The sequence below is a fragment of the Artibeus jamaicensis genome, unplaced genomic scaffold (genome assembly GCF_021234435.1).
Source record: "Artibeus jamaicensis isolate MK-2021 breed Jamaican fruit bat unplaced genomic scaffold, CSHL_Jam_final contig_60, whole genome shotgun sequence".
In the NCBI taxonomy this organism is placed as follows: Eukaryota; Metazoa; Chordata; class Mammalia; order Chiroptera; family Phyllostomidae; genus Artibeus; species Artibeus jamaicensis.
Genome location: NW_026521900.1, coordinates 2,660,458 through 2,678,695, shown reverse-complemented (window position 1 = coordinate 2,678,695; position 18,238 = coordinate 2,660,458). Strand labels below are relative to the sequence as shown.

At 47.5% G+C, this 18,238-nt stretch overlaps 1 protein-coding gene across 11 annotated transcripts in view; it reads left to right on the top strand.

Moving 5' to 3' along the window:
- Positions 1-17,806, top strand: part of BCOR (BCL6 corepressor) — a 112,438-nt gene extending 94,632 nt beyond the window's left edge. For 9 of the 11 annotated variants that reach the window (XM_037165208.2, XM_037165216.2, XM_037165226.2 and 6 more), the window contains 9 exons: positions 6,092-6,352; positions 6,703-7,047; positions 7,708-8,033; positions 8,343-8,597; positions 13,187-13,353; positions 14,486-14,631; positions 15,086-15,163; positions 15,361-15,517; positions 16,716-17,806. In XM_037165208.2, the coding sequence (XP_037021103.2) occupies positions 6,092-6,352; positions 6,703-7,047; positions 7,708-8,033; positions 8,343-8,597; positions 13,187-13,353; positions 14,486-14,631; positions 15,086-15,163; positions 15,361-15,517; positions 16,716-17,007 (2,027 nt within the window). In that variant the 3' untranslated portion in view covers positions 17,008-17,806. The remainder of the gene's footprint in view (positions 1-6,091; positions 6,353-6,702; positions 7,048-7,707; positions 8,034-8,342; positions 8,598-13,186; positions 13,354-14,485; positions 14,632-15,085; positions 15,164-15,360; positions 15,518-16,715) is intronic. The other 2 variants (XM_037165251.2, XM_037165241.2) reach the window with 1 other exon arrangement.
- Positions 17,807-18,238: the final 432 nt, after the last annotated feature.

The following is an 18,238-nucleotide window of genomic DNA, read 5'->3' as shown; positions in this document are numbered from 1 at the left end:
GATGAAGGCTCCATAAAAATGAGCATAATTATTTTCTGTGGCAGGTTTGTTTGTCATCATGGGGAGTCAATACAATTGAAGGGCACTGTGTAAATGAAGAGGTTATTCCCACTGGACAGAAGGAGTATTGTATTTTGGAGACAAAATGTGGAGAAAAAGCTTGTGCTTTCCTCAAGTTATTCTTCAGTTCCAACAGCTGGTCCGCTACTATGGTAGACTTTGGGATTTCCTCACTAGACTTCCTTGCCTGGTGTGTTGGCAGCACATGGAGAGGTCTTTCTCATTTCTTAAATGTGCATGCTTGAGACATGAAGCCCACGTCAGCCCTCAGAAACTTTGTTGGTGATGGTGAATTAGGGCGTTTGGGTGAACACTGAAGAGAGTGGGTACAAAATCCTCCTGAAACAGGACAGTCCAGGATCATGGGTGTGGTTGTGAGCTCTGTGCCATTGGATGTCATAGATTTGCCATTCCATGCACACTTAGTTCATTTATCGGTGCCTGATGGAGTTTGGGAGAATTTGTGGTCAGGAGAGCATGCTTCTCACTGCCTGGAGTGCAATCTCTTCCACATCCCCCAGTTCATCCTTGGGGTCAGATAGTAGCCTGTGGCCAGGGTTCTGGTTAGACCGTACCAGTACCAATTTGTTCCACATTAGTCCAAAAGAAGTGAGTCTCTGTTGCTAGTCATAGGTGGCCTTACCTCAGTGGCAGGAACTCTTGATGTACCTAAAGTAAAGGTGTCCTTATTTTTTCACCTCATGGGATTGGTATGGGAAAATGGAAGGTCCGGGCCGCTCTTGAGTAAAGCAGCAAAGAAAGCTTTTCTGGCTGATGCCCACACCAGGCATGCAGCTCTCCCCATCTGAGGTGTCTCAGAATGCCAGCTTTTGGGCAAGTGTCTTGGGAAGACTTGGTAGAAGTGGGAAAGGTTCGTTCATGGGTAGGTGCTCCTCTGAGGAGGGGAAACTTCTTGTGAGGGAGAATTGTCTCTGTTTTGGGTGGATGGTAAGGGAGACTAGAGACAGGAAACGGGAAGTTACCAGCCTCAAATCTTCTTTCCCTTTCTCTGGTTTTCCAGTAACATGGCCAGACCCAGGGTGGCCCATGTCCTTCACATCTCAGTGGCCTAACCTCAGCCTTCCTGCCAGAGAAGTTTGTGTCTTCCCTCATCTTTTCTGTTGAACCTAGAAATGAGAATTCGGTGTGGCCATTGGGGAGTAGGGCCCAAGCCCTGGATGATTCAGAAAGGCCTTTCCTAAACTTCTCCAAGCTCAGAACAGTGGGCTCTATTCCTGGAGAACCCAGGACATGTCCCAGTGAGTCATAAATGACCACTGAGGGCAGGAAAAGGGTTCAGGGGTTGGTGAAAGGTTCAGTTTTAAAGATTGGGGCAATGAAGGGGGGTGTGAGTCCCCATCCCCAGTTTTGGGGGGACTTATGGCTTGTGATTGGTCAAGAGTAGTAATCTAGAGGACCTGTTACCGTTCCTGCCACATCTCATATAGGGAACAGAAGAGTCTGGGATCATTCAGCTACAGATTAATGGGCCTTCTTATCCTTTTGACCCTTGTGTGTCCTGAGTGTGCGTGGGCTTGGGCACTGCTCCATATTGGTTCCCTTCTCCAGTTCTCTTCTAATAACTGTCAGTGTGGCCAAGAGCCAAGCTCTGAGCATATGGGAGCCAGGGGCAGGGGTCACAAAGTGGGTACAGGACCCCTTCCAGAGCCTCAAATATGGTGGCTGCATTTTGTTAGGAGAGGCTCACTTAAGAAAGGTGTTGAAAGACAAATACCATATGATCTCACCTTTAACAGGAAGCTAAACAACAAAACAAACAAGCAAGCAAAATAAAAACGAAGACACTGAAATAGAGAACAAGGGGACAGTGACCAGAGGGGAGAGGGGAGGGAATTTCAGGGGAAAAAAATGGGAGGGATTTGGAGGAACAAGTATGAAGGACACAGGGTTTAGGACTGGGGGGGGGAGGAAATGGGAGGGAGGTGGGGAGACCGGGGGGGGGGGGGGGGTGGGGATGGGAGAAATAGAAAACTGTACTTGAAAAATAACTAAATAAAATTAAAAAAATATATATGTTTCATGAAATAAAATATTGTAAAAGAACTAAAAATAAACTTAATTGGAAAAGTGAGAAAAAAAAAAAAGAAAGGTGAATTAACTTGAACCCGAAAACACAATGGCCAGGATTTTCACTAACTCTTTGTGATGGTGGGGTGGCTGAGTGAAGTTTTTCTTTTAGAAGTTCAACAATTGAGTCAAGATACTCCTCAAGCTTGGATGTTGATAAATAGGAACCATCAGTGGCATTCTGCGGATTGAAAGGGACAGAAGACATGGGTTCGGTTCATATCTTATCCAGTGTTGAGTGACCATCTCTCTTACTGACTATTTGGGTGGGGCAGACCCAGCACCTGCTCAGTGGCAACGCCTAGGCAGGAACTGGAAGAAGCCTGAGTGAAACGGCTTCACAAAACTTCTTAGCTCAGGAAACTTCTCTTCTGGTTGAGCACCTGTGTGTTTTGTAAGCTGCTTTAGAGTTCAGAACAGAGATTTCCCATGTCTCTTTTGTAGAGGGTGTAAGTTCTATCAAAGTTAGCCTTTGCTGGAAATACTGTAGTTACCTGTATAGGAGGGACTTTCAATCATGGGTAACCCTCCTACCTCGTGTAGGGTTCCCTGGGCATGGCTCACCAGCGGTGAAGGTGCTTTGTTGCCACAGTGAGTTGTGAATGTTGCCATGGCGATGCTTCTGTGGAGTAATGCTATGGCATACCAATGATAAATTATGGGATGTATGTGCTGAGTCATACGACCAGACTGCAGGGATCAAGTGTTAAACCACGAACAACATTACCACAGTCACATCTGCTTACATCAAGTGACCAAGGGCACATGGCTTCCCACTTTGAGAAGGGCCTAAAGTAGTGGTGATGGAGGATAGTTAGAATGCTGTATATCTATCTCCATCTCCTTTGCCCTCAAGGACAATCCTGTGGGTTGTGGTTGGGATATCCTCATTGAAGAGATCTAAATCTGGTATGCAGGAATGCGACCTGGAATCTCTGCCCCATAGCTGGTGGCCATGTGTATCTTGGGCAGTCAGGGTGGGTGTTCTTCAGGATTGTTATTGGCATAAGTAAGGTCTTGGAGGCACTGCGGGGAATTGGAATCTTTGCTCTGAGAGGCTCGGGGTTTAGGGAAGACTATATGCACCTAGTAGGGAAAGATCCTTGTACTAAATGGGGAAGAAAGCAACTATACTATGTGGGTGGTAAGTAGGTGGGTGATGTCAGTTAAGCTGACTTTACTAATGGTGGCTTCCTGATCATATAGTTCAGGATGAGGAACTACAGACGTCTCACTGCAGGACCCCTGAGACAAAGCAGGAGTGGACTGCCTGCAAGTGCCATCCTTGGCTCAGTAGGAAAGGCAGGTGTTTGTGTGGCTAGCTCCTTGTCCTGGAAGGTGAAGGGGCACCCTCTGCACCCCAGCAGCTTTACCACATGGGAAGCCCGGAGGAGACTGGAAGGCCTCGGCTTATAGGGGTGCTCTCTTTCAGCGAGGAGCAGGGAGACAACGTCTCCAGTCACTGCCTCTGAAATAAGTTATCACTAGTCTTCTAGGTGGTGTTTTACAGTGGGCAGGGCTGGCCCTGTGGCAGAAGGTCGGGTGGAGGAAGATACAATTAATTTCCCTGTTAGGCGGGAAGTTTGCCGTGAGAGTGAAGACTTGAGGGGAAAACTGGCTCCCTGAGAAAGATGCCTGTTTAGACAGGGTCAGGACTGTTACAGACTCGGTGACTAGGAGACCTGGAGATAAAGCGTGAAATGTGGAAATGATGTTTAATTTGATTAGGGACCATCTCAGGTGTGGACAAAGGTGACAGGGCAGAAATAGCCCCATTCCGTGAGGGGCCCCACACATGCCAAGCTGTTGTCTGATGTGACCCTGGAAGGCATGTGTCATCACCCAGTCACCTCTGCTTTCAAACACCTGGTTTGAACCATCTTTCCTACCTAAAAAGCGGGGTGGGAGAGTGCACTTTCAAATTAATTTTAAAGTTGCACGTGGTGGTTCTTAAGAAAGCCCTCCCATGGGGCTTTCTGGGATGGTTGAATGGATCAGAAAAGTCAAATGGTGTAACTAAGAGGGCTCACATCCTTAAATTTCATACATATGGGGCCTATAATTCCAGCTGGTTTCAGAGTCTTGGTGTCCTTTTGTTAAAGCTATTATTTCTCCCAACTTTCCCTTTGCCTCCGTTTGCCGGCTGGGCCTGTTTATGAAGCCCACCCCGGGAGGCGGCTTGCAGTAATATTCCCACTTTACAGCTGAAGGGGGCCAAGTTGTAAAGTGGTGCTGTTACTGCCAGAACGGTTAAGAGGGTCACAGAGCAGCCAGAGTGAGAGTCGCAGCAGTTCTCTTCACGGGCCAGAGATTTGGGCTAGCTGCGGGTTTCCTCCGGCTGCTGCCAGCTTTGTGTTGGAATGCAGCCATGACGGAAGACCGACATGCTTGGGGCAACTCCACCAATCTTTTGCAAGGGTACACGTGGCCCCTCTGTCCCACCTACGGGGTGCCCTTGAAGAGGAATTGATTGGGCTCCTTCCACCATTAAGAGCACAGCATAGCCAAGGCCAGGGTGACACTTATCTTCACAATGAACTGTTACTGAGCTTTGGGAATGCCCCCAAGAGAAGGGGGACCGGGGAACCAGCAGGGCTGGTCAGAATGGAGGTGATATTTGAAGTGGACTGGGGAAAGGGATCAGCATATGTAGACTATGCTAATGATTTCATTGGGAAATGGACATGGGTGGCTTACTCGGCTCAGTGTTACCAAAGTACTAAACTCCTTCCCCTGGTGACATGTAGGGTCATTTTGAAGGAACACCTGAATGTCACCATGATGGTTTTGGAATTATTTCTGTGTTAGGAAAAAATGGGAGCTGCAAAGCAGTCGATGAGCTGTTCCTTAGGCTAGAGCAAAAGTAGGGAGAGATGTTGGGCTGAGGTGATTTAAGGAAAGGCCCCCAAGTTGATGCCATGTTGAGCAGGAGGAGCAGAAATGACACAGGCACTGTTGGAGTGAGCAGTGTAGCAAGTGCTGGCCTGGTGTAGCAAAGACATCTGATAGTGAAAGGGTTAGTGTGTTGTCTTTGGAACGCCCTTAGATGCTTGCATGGGAAGGAAGGCACCAAGGAGTGCCAGTGGGGTGACTATATCCTTGTGGGTGTACCTGGTGTCACTGAGGTGCCGCGTCGTTGAGGGATTTTCATCTGGGCCGGAAATGGGAGCAGCTCCTTGGTTGTAGTGATAACGCAGCTCTTCTGACTGAGAGAAAGAGGACGGTGGGACTTGATCAGGTTGAATTCTCTGACATTGTCCCTGACTCTGCATGCAACACTTGTCTGACCAGTGCCCTTGCTCTCCCACCTTCCCTGCCTCCCAACACTCTTTGCCTTCCCTCTCCCTTCATCTACTCCCCCAGTGCCCACGTGAGCATCAGTGTTACCCCTTCTGTACATGACATTTACGGGATATTTGGTCTCTTTATTACAGCTGCCTTCCTTTTATTTCAAAATAATGACCTCAGTCAGTGTTGCCGGGGAGGGTCAGCCCTGGCTTGGTTGGATCTTGCTTTGAGGTCACCCATTCTCTGTGGGAAAGGGCCCTGGAGGGGACCTGAGCACCATTGAAAGCGACCAGCTGGGCTGTAGCAGGAGGGAAGTTCTTTTCATCGTGCGCTTTATAAAGAGAGAGTGTCGATGCCTCATCTCCTTGATTCGTTTGTGCCCCAACTCTAAAAAAGTAGAAAGAGAAAGTCATGAGTGATACATGCCCCACTGTCTGCTGTTACTAGCTGATTGTCTGCAGCTGCCCTTCCTGTGGGGTGTTCTGTTTCTGACAGGTTTATGCTTCCAGTGTGTGAGGCCCCCAGTCTCCACAGAAAGGCCTATTGGTGGCAGATTACCTCGGGCATGGAGGACCTGCCTGCTCCCCAAATCCTGCCTTCTCATGGTGACCTTTGAACCTTCATTTCTTTGTTACTGTCCCCCCTCTTCCCTCAGGTGACTATAGTGCTGGAAACAAACATGATCCCTTTGAATCCCCGGAGGACAAAGACCTGCCTGTGGAGAAGTACTTTGTGGACAGGCAGCCCATAAGCGAGCCACCCACAGAGCAGACAGCTGCAGATATACCAAGCAACCCCACCCTACAGCTGGACAGAAAACGCAAAGTCTCAGGTGACAGTACCCACACTGAGACCACTATAGAAGAGCTGCCAGAGGACCCTCTGCTGAAAGCCAAGCGGAGACGGGTCTCCAAAGGTGAGCTAGGTCAGCCTCAGCTGCCTGTTTAGCTGCCAAAGGTGGTGTGGACCCACTCTTACCACAGGGTGCCCCGGGGAAGTCACGGGGTGGTACAGTGGATTATTTCCTGCCATAGAGCCCTGGGGAACCCACTCATACCTCCCTCCCCCAAAAGCCAGAAGCAGGAAAGATCTTTGGGCCCCAAAGATGGCCAAAGGCAAATAGGCCCCTCCCAAGACCTGATGATAGCTCCAGCAGAGACAGCAACCACACCCCTCCCCTCCCCCACCCTATTAGTGATGCGTAAGACAGTTTGTTCCCCCCTCCCAGGGGACTTTTTGATTAATTTGTAGTTATTTCTCCATTAGATGACTGGCCTGAGAGGGAAATGACAAACAATTCCTCTAACCACTTAGAAGACCCACATTATAATGAGCTGACCAACCTGAAGGTGTGCATTGAATTAACAGGGCTCCATCCTAAAAAACAACGCCACTTGCTGCACCTTAGAGAACGGTGGGAGCAGCAGGTGTCGGCAGCAGAGAGCAAACCTGGCCGGCAGGGCAGGAAGGAAGTGACCCAGGCCACTCAGCCTGAGGCCACTGCCCAAGGCAATAACATCTCCGAAGACAAACCTGGCAGGAAAAGGGCAGAGGCCAAAAGCAACAGAAGCTGGTCTGAAGAGTCCCTCAAGTCCAGTGATAATGAACCAGGTACGAAGAGGCCACCCTAAGACAACCTGCCCTCTGTGGGAAAGGGCCCTGGAAGGAAACCTGAGCCACCATAGAAGTTGACTGACCAGGTGGTGGCAGGTGGGGAGTTCTTTCATGATAACATTCCAGCCTCCATACTTCCTTCTGGAATATATAGGGAGGAGCACAGCTGAGAGGAGGCAGCTGGACTTTCTGGGCTGCGCCTGGCGCGCTCCTGGCCCAACCCATGGGTGAGGAGCAGGAAGGAGAGTCTAGGGGACCCCCCCAGGGCTTGCCAGTATACTCACTTTAGCCTCAGACTTTGTCTGGTCACTAGGTCCTGAGCACCACACCAGACTGACCATCCTTGGGAAGGACCTAAGTTCCCAGGCTCAGTGGGGCAGGAGCGAACAGAGCCCCAAGAGCTGGCTTCTATCCTCTTGTCCTGGGATTTTTGAAGAAACTTGCCAGTTGGCATTTTGTGGGTTAACCCATTTGCCATTTGAGTGTGGGATAATTAAAATATTAATGCTTTGAAAACATAATTGGTATATCTTTAAAAGCTGAAGCCACTCCAGTGATCAGGGCTAACAATGGGCTTTTCTCTCCACACTGGCTACAACTATGTAATGCCTGCTTCTTCTCCCCCTCCCTCCTTCCCGCCACCCCCTCTGGATTTAGGTTTGCCTGTGTTCTCGGGCTCTCCGCCCATGAAGAGCCTTTCATCCACCAATGCAAGCGGCAAAAAGCAGACTCAGCCAAGCTGCACGCCAGCCTCGAGGCCGCCTGCCAAACATCAGAAAATTAAAGAAAGCCAGAAGACAGATGTGCTGTGCACAGACGAAGAAGAGGATTGCCAGGCTGCCTCCCTACTGCAGAAATACACCGACAACAGCGAGAAACCATCCGGGAAGAGACTGTGTAAAACCAAGCATTTGATCCCCCAGGAGCCCAGGCGGGGCTTGTCGCTGACTGGGGACTACTATGTGGAGAATGCTGATGGCAAGGTACCGCTGGCCCCTCACTCTCCCCTGAGCCTGGGTGAGCCCATCCTGCCTGCGTGCTGCTCTGCTTCTGGGGACAGAGCTTTCCTTTTCCTGGACTCCTTATCCAAATGTCACCCCCCCCCATCATAGGGGGCATGTCTCCTGGGTGGGAGTGAAGTTTCAAACTAGTAAGAATGAAATCCCTGCCCCTAATCCCCCTCCCCCAAACAAAAGCGAAAAAGCTCCTGCCTCTACTTAGGTTTGTAACTCAGGGAAGAGGGGACTATGGAACAAGGCCTTAAATGTGTGCACTGCCTGGTTTTGTGATAGGTGACTGTCAGGAGATTCCGAAAGCGGCCGGAGCCCAGTTCCGACTATGATCTGTCACCAGCTAAGCAGGACCAGAAGCCCTTTGACCGTTTGCAACAATTGCTACCAGCTTCCCAGTCCTCACAGCTGCCTCGCTCAAGCTCCCCTCCAGAGACCACCCAGTCGCGCCCGATGCCCCCTGAGGCACGGAGACTTATTGTCAATAAGAACGCTGGTGAAACCCTTCTGCAGCGTGCAGCCAGGCTTGGCTATGAGGTGAGTATCCCTTGTTGGGTGCTCTGGATCCAGAAACCACAGGCTGCTGCTCCTTGAGGTTGGGGGGGTGGGTGGGAAGGTGGGGGGGATCAGGGATCCAGCCTTAGAGCCCAGGCCCCTCTCTGTCCAGGGCACTGGGCTGGGTGTCTCACAGGATGTTTGTGTTAGCCCCACTCCACTGCCGTCTCTTTGGTGGCCTGTTCAATCGCAGTGTGAAAAGAAAGGCCTCTCTGATGTTCAGGTCATGTTCAGGCAGGTAGACTGCTTGGCTTCCTCCCATCTCACTCACTTATCTCTGATATAAAATCTGACATAACCCAGGGCTTGGCGACTGGGGGAATTTTAATGACTCCTTTTAGATTTTGATTAGCAAGGGGGAGAGAAGTTGTTAGCTCTGTTTTGGGTTGTGGGCAGGTAGTGGATGGGGGGAGACCTGAGCCCCCCTTCTGAGAGGGAAAGAGGCTGAGGGCTGAGGATGAGGGGTAACTCAGGCTTTGCCCCAAACTCACTGCTCTTGTTGCATATTGCCAGGCCAGGCATAGCATGTTTTCGTGTAGCAATATAGATGGAGACATATCTTTCTAAACCCAAATGATCCAAAGTAGCAATATAGATGGAGACATATCTTTCTAAACCCAAATGATCCAAAGTAACAAATTTCACCCTTTCCACGTCTTTGTGTGGTAATCATTAGTATTATCCCACTTTCAGATGAGGAAAGTAAGCCCCAGAAGGGTTAAACGAACAACTTATCCAGGTAGCGGTACAGCAGTCTGGCTCTGAAGCCCCACCCTCTCTCCCCACCCTTCCCCCACCCTACTCCTCTCCCAGACTGGCTTGCATTGGAATTGCCCTTTGTACAGTTCCAAACCTCTGTGAGATAGATTACTCCCTCTGCTCCGTGCGGCTCCCCCACCATGCTTGTCAGTTGAAATTGTGATGTAATAGCCCACAGGGCAAAGGCATTTTTTTATGCTGGCATCAGCCCTCTGGAAAGTTGAATGGTGAAAATAAAATGCAGCTCAGCAGGCTGAGAATGGAGGTGTGGATAAACTCCGGGGTGGCAGGACCCATGCTGTCCTGTGCCGGCTGAGGGCTCACAGGGTCTGTCTGGCGCTCTGGCTCCCACACCCCTGTTGGCACTGTGCCACTGTCCATTGTGCAGTAAGCCCTTCCCGGAGTGATTGCCTCGACCCCGAGCCCGCCCCTGAGGTGTGACTGTGGGTAGGAAGTTGGAAGCACTAACACTTTCTTAGTTCAGGGGATATTTTTGGTGTTGGTTATATGTCCTATTGTTTGCAACATGTCTCTTCTGGAGCTCTCTGAATTACCTGGAGAGAATTCTTTGGAAAGATTTGGTAGTTGAGTCATTCAAGTGTGGGCCAGTTGGTTTCCCATGAGCGAAGAGCAGTAACATCTAGGAGGACAGGGCAGATATTGCACATGGCACTGAGCTAGATCCCTCATGCCAAGTGTTCTTTCTTGTCTAGCCCTGGCTGAGGAAATAAATGCACTTGTGTTTCCAGCAGACACTGGAGGATGAGGTGAGGGCAGGAGGGCAGTCTGTTTCACTTGCATGGATTTGGGGGTTCCTGGCCTCTTGCATTTGATTTTGGCATTGTTTTTTACCAGTCTCCCTTGGGACCACAGACCTCAAGAGGTCCTTCAGGAAGTTTCTGTTTTGGTTTTTGTAGAGCCAGTGGGTCTGGGGTCTGGACCAAGGAGCACTTGATTCATACTTTTATAAGTTACTGGCCTTTGATGGCATATGATAGTCTTGGATATGTTTATATCAGGACTAAGGCTCCCCCCCTTCAAATGGAAATTTCAATATGTAAACTGCACAGGTCACCAGTTTTGATGTTAAACATCAAAATGAAAGTAGTAGCTGAAAGATTTCAACTTGGAACCCAACTTTCTAGGAATTCTTTAGGCAGAATTTCTGGCACGATGATGGTCACTCAGGAGATGTAGCGATATAAACCTTTTAAAGTTGAAGGACAATTTGCTTGATCTGGTAAAGGGGTTAAGGTGTAGTTTCAACAAACAGGTCTGGAAGGGCAGCTTTCCTGATGTTAGTGTTTCTTATTGTTATTTAGCTAAAGATAGCCTGTTCAGTTAAAAGGCTCTCTGAGTGTTCCGTCATGTTAATCTGGTTCTTGAGGTTTAGAAACACCCTCTGTGTTAAATAGACGACTTGCATGGCCAGAGACACTCAAACCTTTCCCTCCCGGTAAAAAGGCTTCTGATTCTAAGGCTAAAAGGCCAATGTGCAACCACATGCTTGTGCGTTTAGTGGGGATGGTTAAATTTTCTATGAATTGAATAAATCATGTTTTTAAAAAAGTTAATGAGGCATTTAATTAATTAACAATGTCGGGTTTATGGCCTTTATGGTTACATTTTGTGGTTAATGGCATTTGGCTTATAGCCGCTTAACAGAGAACTGTCCAACAAAAACACTTTGATTTTGTTTGGGGATGGGTGGGCTGCCCTTCAAGCACTCCCATTTCTAGGTTAGCAAATAAACCAAGGAACGTATTGGGTAGACGGACGTGGCTGGCCTCTTAACCATTCTCTCCAACTGTTGGTGACGACGGTCACCACCCATTTAGAGGCCATTGCCCTCTCAGCTAGGAGTAGGTAGTTAGCCCACCTGACCCTGACAGAGGACCTGTAGGATGCTTGTCACGGCTGGATTGCACCCCCCTAGCTGGGGCTCTCTGAGGCCTTTTGAATCTTCCCAGCTGCCTAGGTACCAAAAGACCTGAGTTCTTGGTCTACTAGTTCATGTCAACTGAATTTGGAATTAACTTCTCCGGACCTCAGTTTCCCCAAGTGTTGAATGAGAACAGTACCACCTTCCCTTCTGATACCTTATAGGTTTCTCTAGGACACCAGAAGACATACTCACTCGGTGAAATGAAAAGTACTATGTAAATAGAGATGGCAACATGGCTGCATTAGCACAGCCCATGGCAAAATGGCAGACCTGGCTATGGAGTACTACTGCCTCTCTTGCTATCTTCCAGGAAAAGAGTTGACTTAACCATCAGCTCTACCATCCTTTCATTTCTAGGTACTCTCAAATCAGCCCTAGTAGCGATGAAGGTTTTCAGGTGAAGGCCATAATTGTCAGAGCAAATAAACCCTGGGTTGACAGGACACTGGACAGGGGACCTGGGTAAATTGATCTGGGCACAGCAGTCGGCGCTCAGAGCTGATCCCAGAGTCACATGACAGGGCCTCCCCCTGGCTGGGGCACACAACTCATTAGCTTGCAGCCGTCCACTCAAGTCTGGCTAGTGAGGGCCTGCTAAAAGAGCAGCAGCTTCATGCGGTATCCTGGATACCGGGGCTCAGGGCAGGTGGCCCGGAAGCTCAGAGGATTGTGGGCTTTCTGGCAGGTTAGGATATGAACAGACAATGTCTTTGTGGGGATGTCTTCTCCCTTCCTCCTCTTACTTTGGACAACCTAAAGCAACAGGGCACCAATGGCCAGATCTACCAGCATGCAATGTTAGGTTCACATATGGAACATTCTAGTTAGCTCTCAAGTGACGGGTCACTTTTGATTGATGTGTCCTCAAAAGGGAGGCCTGTTGCAAGCCATCCAGCTCCCCCTGACCAACTGGAGCATGTGTTGGGCCATCTGCAGGGTTTGCCTGCCCCAGCTCTCAGAACCAACAACTCTGCTGGGCGTGACTTTTAGAGGAAAAGAGTAAAATGTGCTTTCTGGTGGCAAGTGCTGTTGTATGTGTTTGAAAACTTTCTTAATCAAGGTAATAAAACATTGAATAAATTACCACTCTGCTTATTAGGAGCAGTTTGTATTGATCTTTTAACACGCCAAAGAAGTAAAAATAATACATTGATTCAAATGCACACTGTTGACACTGAACACCTTTTGAGAAGGGGCGAAGATGGACTTTTATTTAGTTTTTGAAAGGTGTAGTTTGCAGTCTATGGTATAGTATATCCCTGTCGTTAACTTAAGTAAATATGAAAATGTCATATTGATTCAGCCCCCAGTGGGGGTGGAGGGTGGGGGTATTTGAAGCATTTTGTGTCATTTCTTGATGACATATGTGAATGTTTAGAGAGCCTCTCTCTTACTCTACTTAACATATGAACAGGAACATTGGCACTGCAGGCTCTGTTTCTAGAGAATGCCCTGTACTTGTCAGTGTGTCATCTAAGATATTAGAAGCTGGATACCTCTGTACTGGCTGTGCCAAGCCCTGGCCTGAGGGCTTTCTTAGCTATCGGTTGCATCCTCTCAGCCACCCTATGGAGCCTCTATTACTCTCCTGTCTCACAGAAGAAATACATGGACACTTGAAGAAGTTCAAGGGTAATTTGCCCAGGGCCAGGCTCCTGGGGCTAATGACATTGTCTCCATCACCAAGCCCTTCACACATGCTGTCGCCCCCTCACCAAGATGTCTGCCGCCTGCCTATGCTGTCACTGGGTCTTTGACGCAAGGACATACGCCTCTGAAAGTGGGCACTGCCAAGCTGTAGAGAGGTCACCCTTAACAAGGTTTGTTGGATGGTGGTCCGATGGCACTCCCACTTCTCTCCCTGCAGGAAGTGGTGTTATACTGCCTGGAGAATAAGATTTGTGATGTGAACCATCGGGACAACGCTGGATACTGCGCCCTGCATGAAGCTTGTGCTAGGGGGTGGCTGAACATTGTGCGACACCTTCTTGAATATGGCGCTGATGTCAACTGCAGTGCCCAGGATGGAACCAGGTCAGTCGTGGGTGCTTCTGTCAGCCTGGCCCTGCTGGGGCACAGGCAGTGGTTCTCAGGTTATGCAGGAAACCCCAGAAGGGAAGACTGGAGAGAATGACATGGAAGCATGTTAATGGTGGAGTCCTCTAGAATCGACCATACCTTTCTGGCAAATTCGGATAGAACTTTTCAGAGTTCACCATGTTGCCATGGACAGAAATCCCTAAAAATGTCCAGCCTGCCTGAATAATTGGAGGTATTGTCTTTGAAAAAAAACCCCTCGATTCTCACTAAATTACAGCCTTTCAAATATACTGGAGCTAACAGTCTTGGACATCCAAACAGGGCCACCTGCCACTGGCTCGGTGTAGGACCTGCCCTGTCTACCCACATCCATAACCCGTCCATCTTGTCTTCAACCTTGGTTCATTGGTCAGAGGCTGGGTCTCCAAGTCAGCTCAAGCATAGTCCTGGTTGTGTGCATGGGGTGCTACCAGGAGGCGGGGTGCTAGGCCTTCCCTGACCGTCATAACACCAGCACAAATGAAATGTATTTGCTGTTTTATGCATTCCAAATAGTGTTCCCTCGGGATGGGACTGTGAGCAGTGTTTCGTGCCCCATTGGGCACTGGTGGGAGGGCCCTGCACCCTCCTGAGAACTTGCCCTGGTGGTTCTGGTTCTGGGCCAGGGGATTGATCATTAATCTCTAGGCTACTGGGGTCTGGCTTTCAGGAGAGGCTCCACTTTGCACTTAGTCTCTTTTTAAAAACAGTGTAGGCTTTTTGTTAAATGGTGTAATAATTGCTTATTGTATTGGCTTCCATAATGGTGGGTTTTTTTTTTTCCCTTCTGTGAGGTATTGAACTATTGAGTTCATTGAAAACATTTTCAGTTTGGCTTGTGTTTCTCCCTTAGGCCCTGGATTAAGACAGATTTATTTTTGAGAATTTAGGCCTGAAATAGTAAGGAGATGTCGCTTGACCTTGGGCCAGTCACTGCTAGTTTTCCTATCCGGAATGGCAGCAGCATTCCACTCCTCTTCAGTGAAATATTGTTCCTACGATGCTTGGCATATGCACATGCATGGGTTTGGCTATTAGAGGCAAGTTTTATGTGCACAAATTGAATCCTTCTGCACATCTCTCCTAGGCCTCTCCACGATGCTGTTGAGAATGATCATTTGGAAATTGTCCGCTTGCTCCTCTCCTATGGTGCTGACCCTACTTTGGCTACGTACTCAGGTAGAACCATTATGAAGATGACACACAGCGAACTTATGGAAAAGTTTTTAACAGGTATGACAAAGTTCAAGAAATGGTGTTATTCAGACATCTAGGTGGTGACTTCACACACTTCTAGCCAAAGAATGCCTCTCACTCACTGGGGCCACCCTTGTTTACCTTAAGTTTACTTACTGGGGAAAGCAGCATAAAGTTTATGAGAGAACAGATACAAGATTCAAAGAAGAGATGCATAATTTTTTTTGCTTATGAGGGCTGAAAAAATTCTCAGCTTGGCAGTGTAGCTTTTCTTTTGGAGGACTAAGGCGTAGTAAGGGCAAGGGTGGTCCATCCCTCCGAGGTGGGGGGCAGGTGAAACAGGTATGTGGGTTTTGGTCAGAAATGATAGAGAACAGTTTTGGAGAGTGCACAAAGGGCATGTCATGGGGTAGACAGGAAGTTAGATGCCCCCTAACTCTGCCAGCACTGGATTCTTACCAACAGGTTTTATCTTGTTTTCTCTCTCCAGACTACTTAAAAGACCTGCAGGGTCGTGGTGACGAGGACGCTAACAGCTTTTGGGAATTTTATGGCAGCTCCGTGTGTGGTGAGCAGCATTGTTCTTTTTGGTCCAGTGGAAAGTGAATGAATTACAGAATGTTTCTCTGGGGTGTGGGTGAGGGGTGGTGAGTGCTATAAGCAGGTCTTGGTTGGGAAAAAAATCTTTTAAATGTGAGTCCTTTTTGGATAACAGCTGAAGTCTTGCTGTGACTGATTTCAATTCTCTTGTTTGCCCTCCATTAGAGCCAGATGATGAAAGCGGATATGATGTTTTAGCAAACCCCCCAGGGCCGGAGGACCAGAATGATGATGATGAGGCCTACAGTGATGTGTTTGAATTTGAATTTTCAGAAAGCCCCCTCTTACCATGTTACAACATCCAAGTTTCCGTCTCTCAGGGGTGAGCATGGCTACCATGTAGTTAAGAAATAGCTCAGATGTTCTTGGGGTGGTAGGGCTTAGAAATCCCTTGAAACAGATGAGGATGGGTGGGTGAGGGAAATATTAAGTATCCCTAAACCTCACAAAATGCAGTAAATCTTTTCCAGAAAAGGTGTGGGTGGTTCTGATGGGATAACTGCCCTCATCAGAACATACTCCTAGAGCTCAAAGGACATTGAAGTCAGTGACTGGAATTTTACACAACTTGGATTTTTCAGTCAACCTTTTGGGAGAAGTCCTTCTTAAGAGCCTCCCCAATAAGGCCACCATAGCAGCCTTCCAGGGCACTTGAGGTCTACGGAACTATACTGATGATACAACCTCTTCTTCAGTAAGATTGGGAAAAACGTTATGTTGCACCTGGGACCTTGTGTGTCGTCAGATTTGGTTAGCTTCAGTCTGGCTCCCATGGTTGGGTCACTGCCCCTGTAACCAAGGCCTTGGGGTATACATGTCAGGAGACTATGTTCTGCTGTGTTAATGAATAACATCCTCCTCAGGCTCTGAGGGGATAAACATGTATGTCGTCACAGTGACATTTTATTAGTAATAGAAATCATAAAGTGTGGCAAGGGTGTATGTAAGGAATGTAACACACCTGCAAAGCACCAAGGGCTGGGGGTGGAGGTCTGGGAAAGGAAAGGAGAACCAGCCAGCCAGCCTTCTGTGTTTATAGTGCCTGATGGGTGAGCAGTGGAGGAGAGGAGAAATCAAAGAGGCGTTTGTGACTGGCCTTCTCCAGTGACTATAGCAGGGCACTCACTTGGAGAGTGGTGACCCAAGCTGTGGCCAGAGCTGAGTGAGCAAATCTTTACCTGTCGGTTTCCATCAGTACCAGCAGCCTTTGATGAGGTGGCTTGAGGTGCCGCTCCTTCAGAGGTGCTGCCATGGCTTCTGGCTAAGTTGGTTGGTCCTCCCTGAGTGGTCTCTTAATAAATCGAGATGAGCCCAAAGTTCCCATCTGTAGAAGTACATTCTCCCTTCTAGGTATGCTGGGAAATGGGGTGTGTGTGTTGCAGGGAGGGGAGGGTGCTATCAAAGCAGCAGGAAGGGGCCCTTGTTCCAGCTAGGGACTGAGCTTATTGGGATGGCATTTAATACTTGGAAGCACTTTTAATTTTGCCAGAAATTTGAACCCCTTTTCCTTTCTCTTATAGGCCTCGAAACTGGCTATTGCTTTCAGATGTGCTTAAGAAATTGAAAATGTCCTCCCGTATATTTCGCTGTAATTTCCCAAATGTGGAAATTGTCACTATTGCAGAGGCAGAGTTTTACCGGCAAGTTGCAGCAAGTCTATTGTTCTCTTGTTCCAAAGACCTGGAAGCCTTTAACCCGGAAAGCAAGGAGCTCTTGGATCTGGTTGAGTTCACTAGTGAGCTTCAGACTCTGTTGGGCTCAACCGTGGAGTGGCTACACCCCAGCGACATGGTCTCAAATGACTACTGGTGAGCTCACCAGACCCACCGTGTACAGTGTGTTATAGTGTTAATCCTTGTGCATATGTGTCATAATACGACTATTTCTGTAAAGAAAGGACACTATTACATATGAAAATATCTCTTCTTTATATAAGAGAAATGACTCTAGTCGGAAGGACTTAGTAACAATGTTTTTTTCTTTTTAAACTTTTAAGTCAGTTTTTATGGAAGTTGTTATAATGTTTCTTTACTTTTCAATGCACACATGCTTTGGGATATGTTTGTTTTTACTTGGAACATTTGTTTCTTTTTTTTTTTTTAAGGAAAAAATGAGGAAAGGGAGCGCAACACTTTCACTTAATTTCATACAAAGCTCCGATGACAGGCGGTGTTCAGAACCGTGTGGTTGGTTTGGGGGAATAAATTCGGTGAGGGCACTAGGTGATGTTGTAACTTTATGTTTTGTTTACAGAGTACCTGCTCGGGTCAGGTAAATGCTATTGGATGTAATCCAGTAGCGTGTAATATAAATTCAAACCATATCCACACACAACAACTAATTGTATGAAACTTTTATATCCTAATTTAAAAGCTGTGAAATTAGTTTTCACGCGTCAAACCGGATTGTTTATATGTTTAAACATTTTATGCTCTTATTTAAAGAAGACTTTGAGCTATTTTTTTCTGTACCCTGTAAAATATTGAAAACTAACATAATATGTTGAGGTTGCTTGAAAATGTACATAAAACTAAAATTTTCAGAATTGTGTGTTTATGTTTGAAATCTGTGTTTTAACTTTGTAAGTAAATTCTCTGCCTTTGTATTTATATTTTACAAAAATTTTCTTAAAAGGCAATAAACCTGTTGAGAAAAGGAGAACATTGATGTTGTGTCCTATGTATTCCCAAAACGTTGGTCACAGATTTCTTTTTCTTAAGTGATATTGATGGTTCATATATGACTTTAGGATAATTTATAGTCTCTGAACCAAAACAGAGAAGAGGATTTCAGAGGAGTTATTCTCAGAGTATGATTTGGAGTCCCTTTCTGAAAGCCCAGTTTGTGGACATACATTTTGATGTCTCAGAGCTTTATCTTTTCCAACTTCTTTGAAGCCCTAGTTGGGTTTTACACTGTCTTTGTCCTTGATGGACTATAATTGATTCATCATGGCCAACCCTTTATCTTTAGGATTGCTTTTCCAGAACCCAGGATTTTGTGTCACTTTTCCTTCCAGGCCTCATGGTTTTCGGTCCCTTTC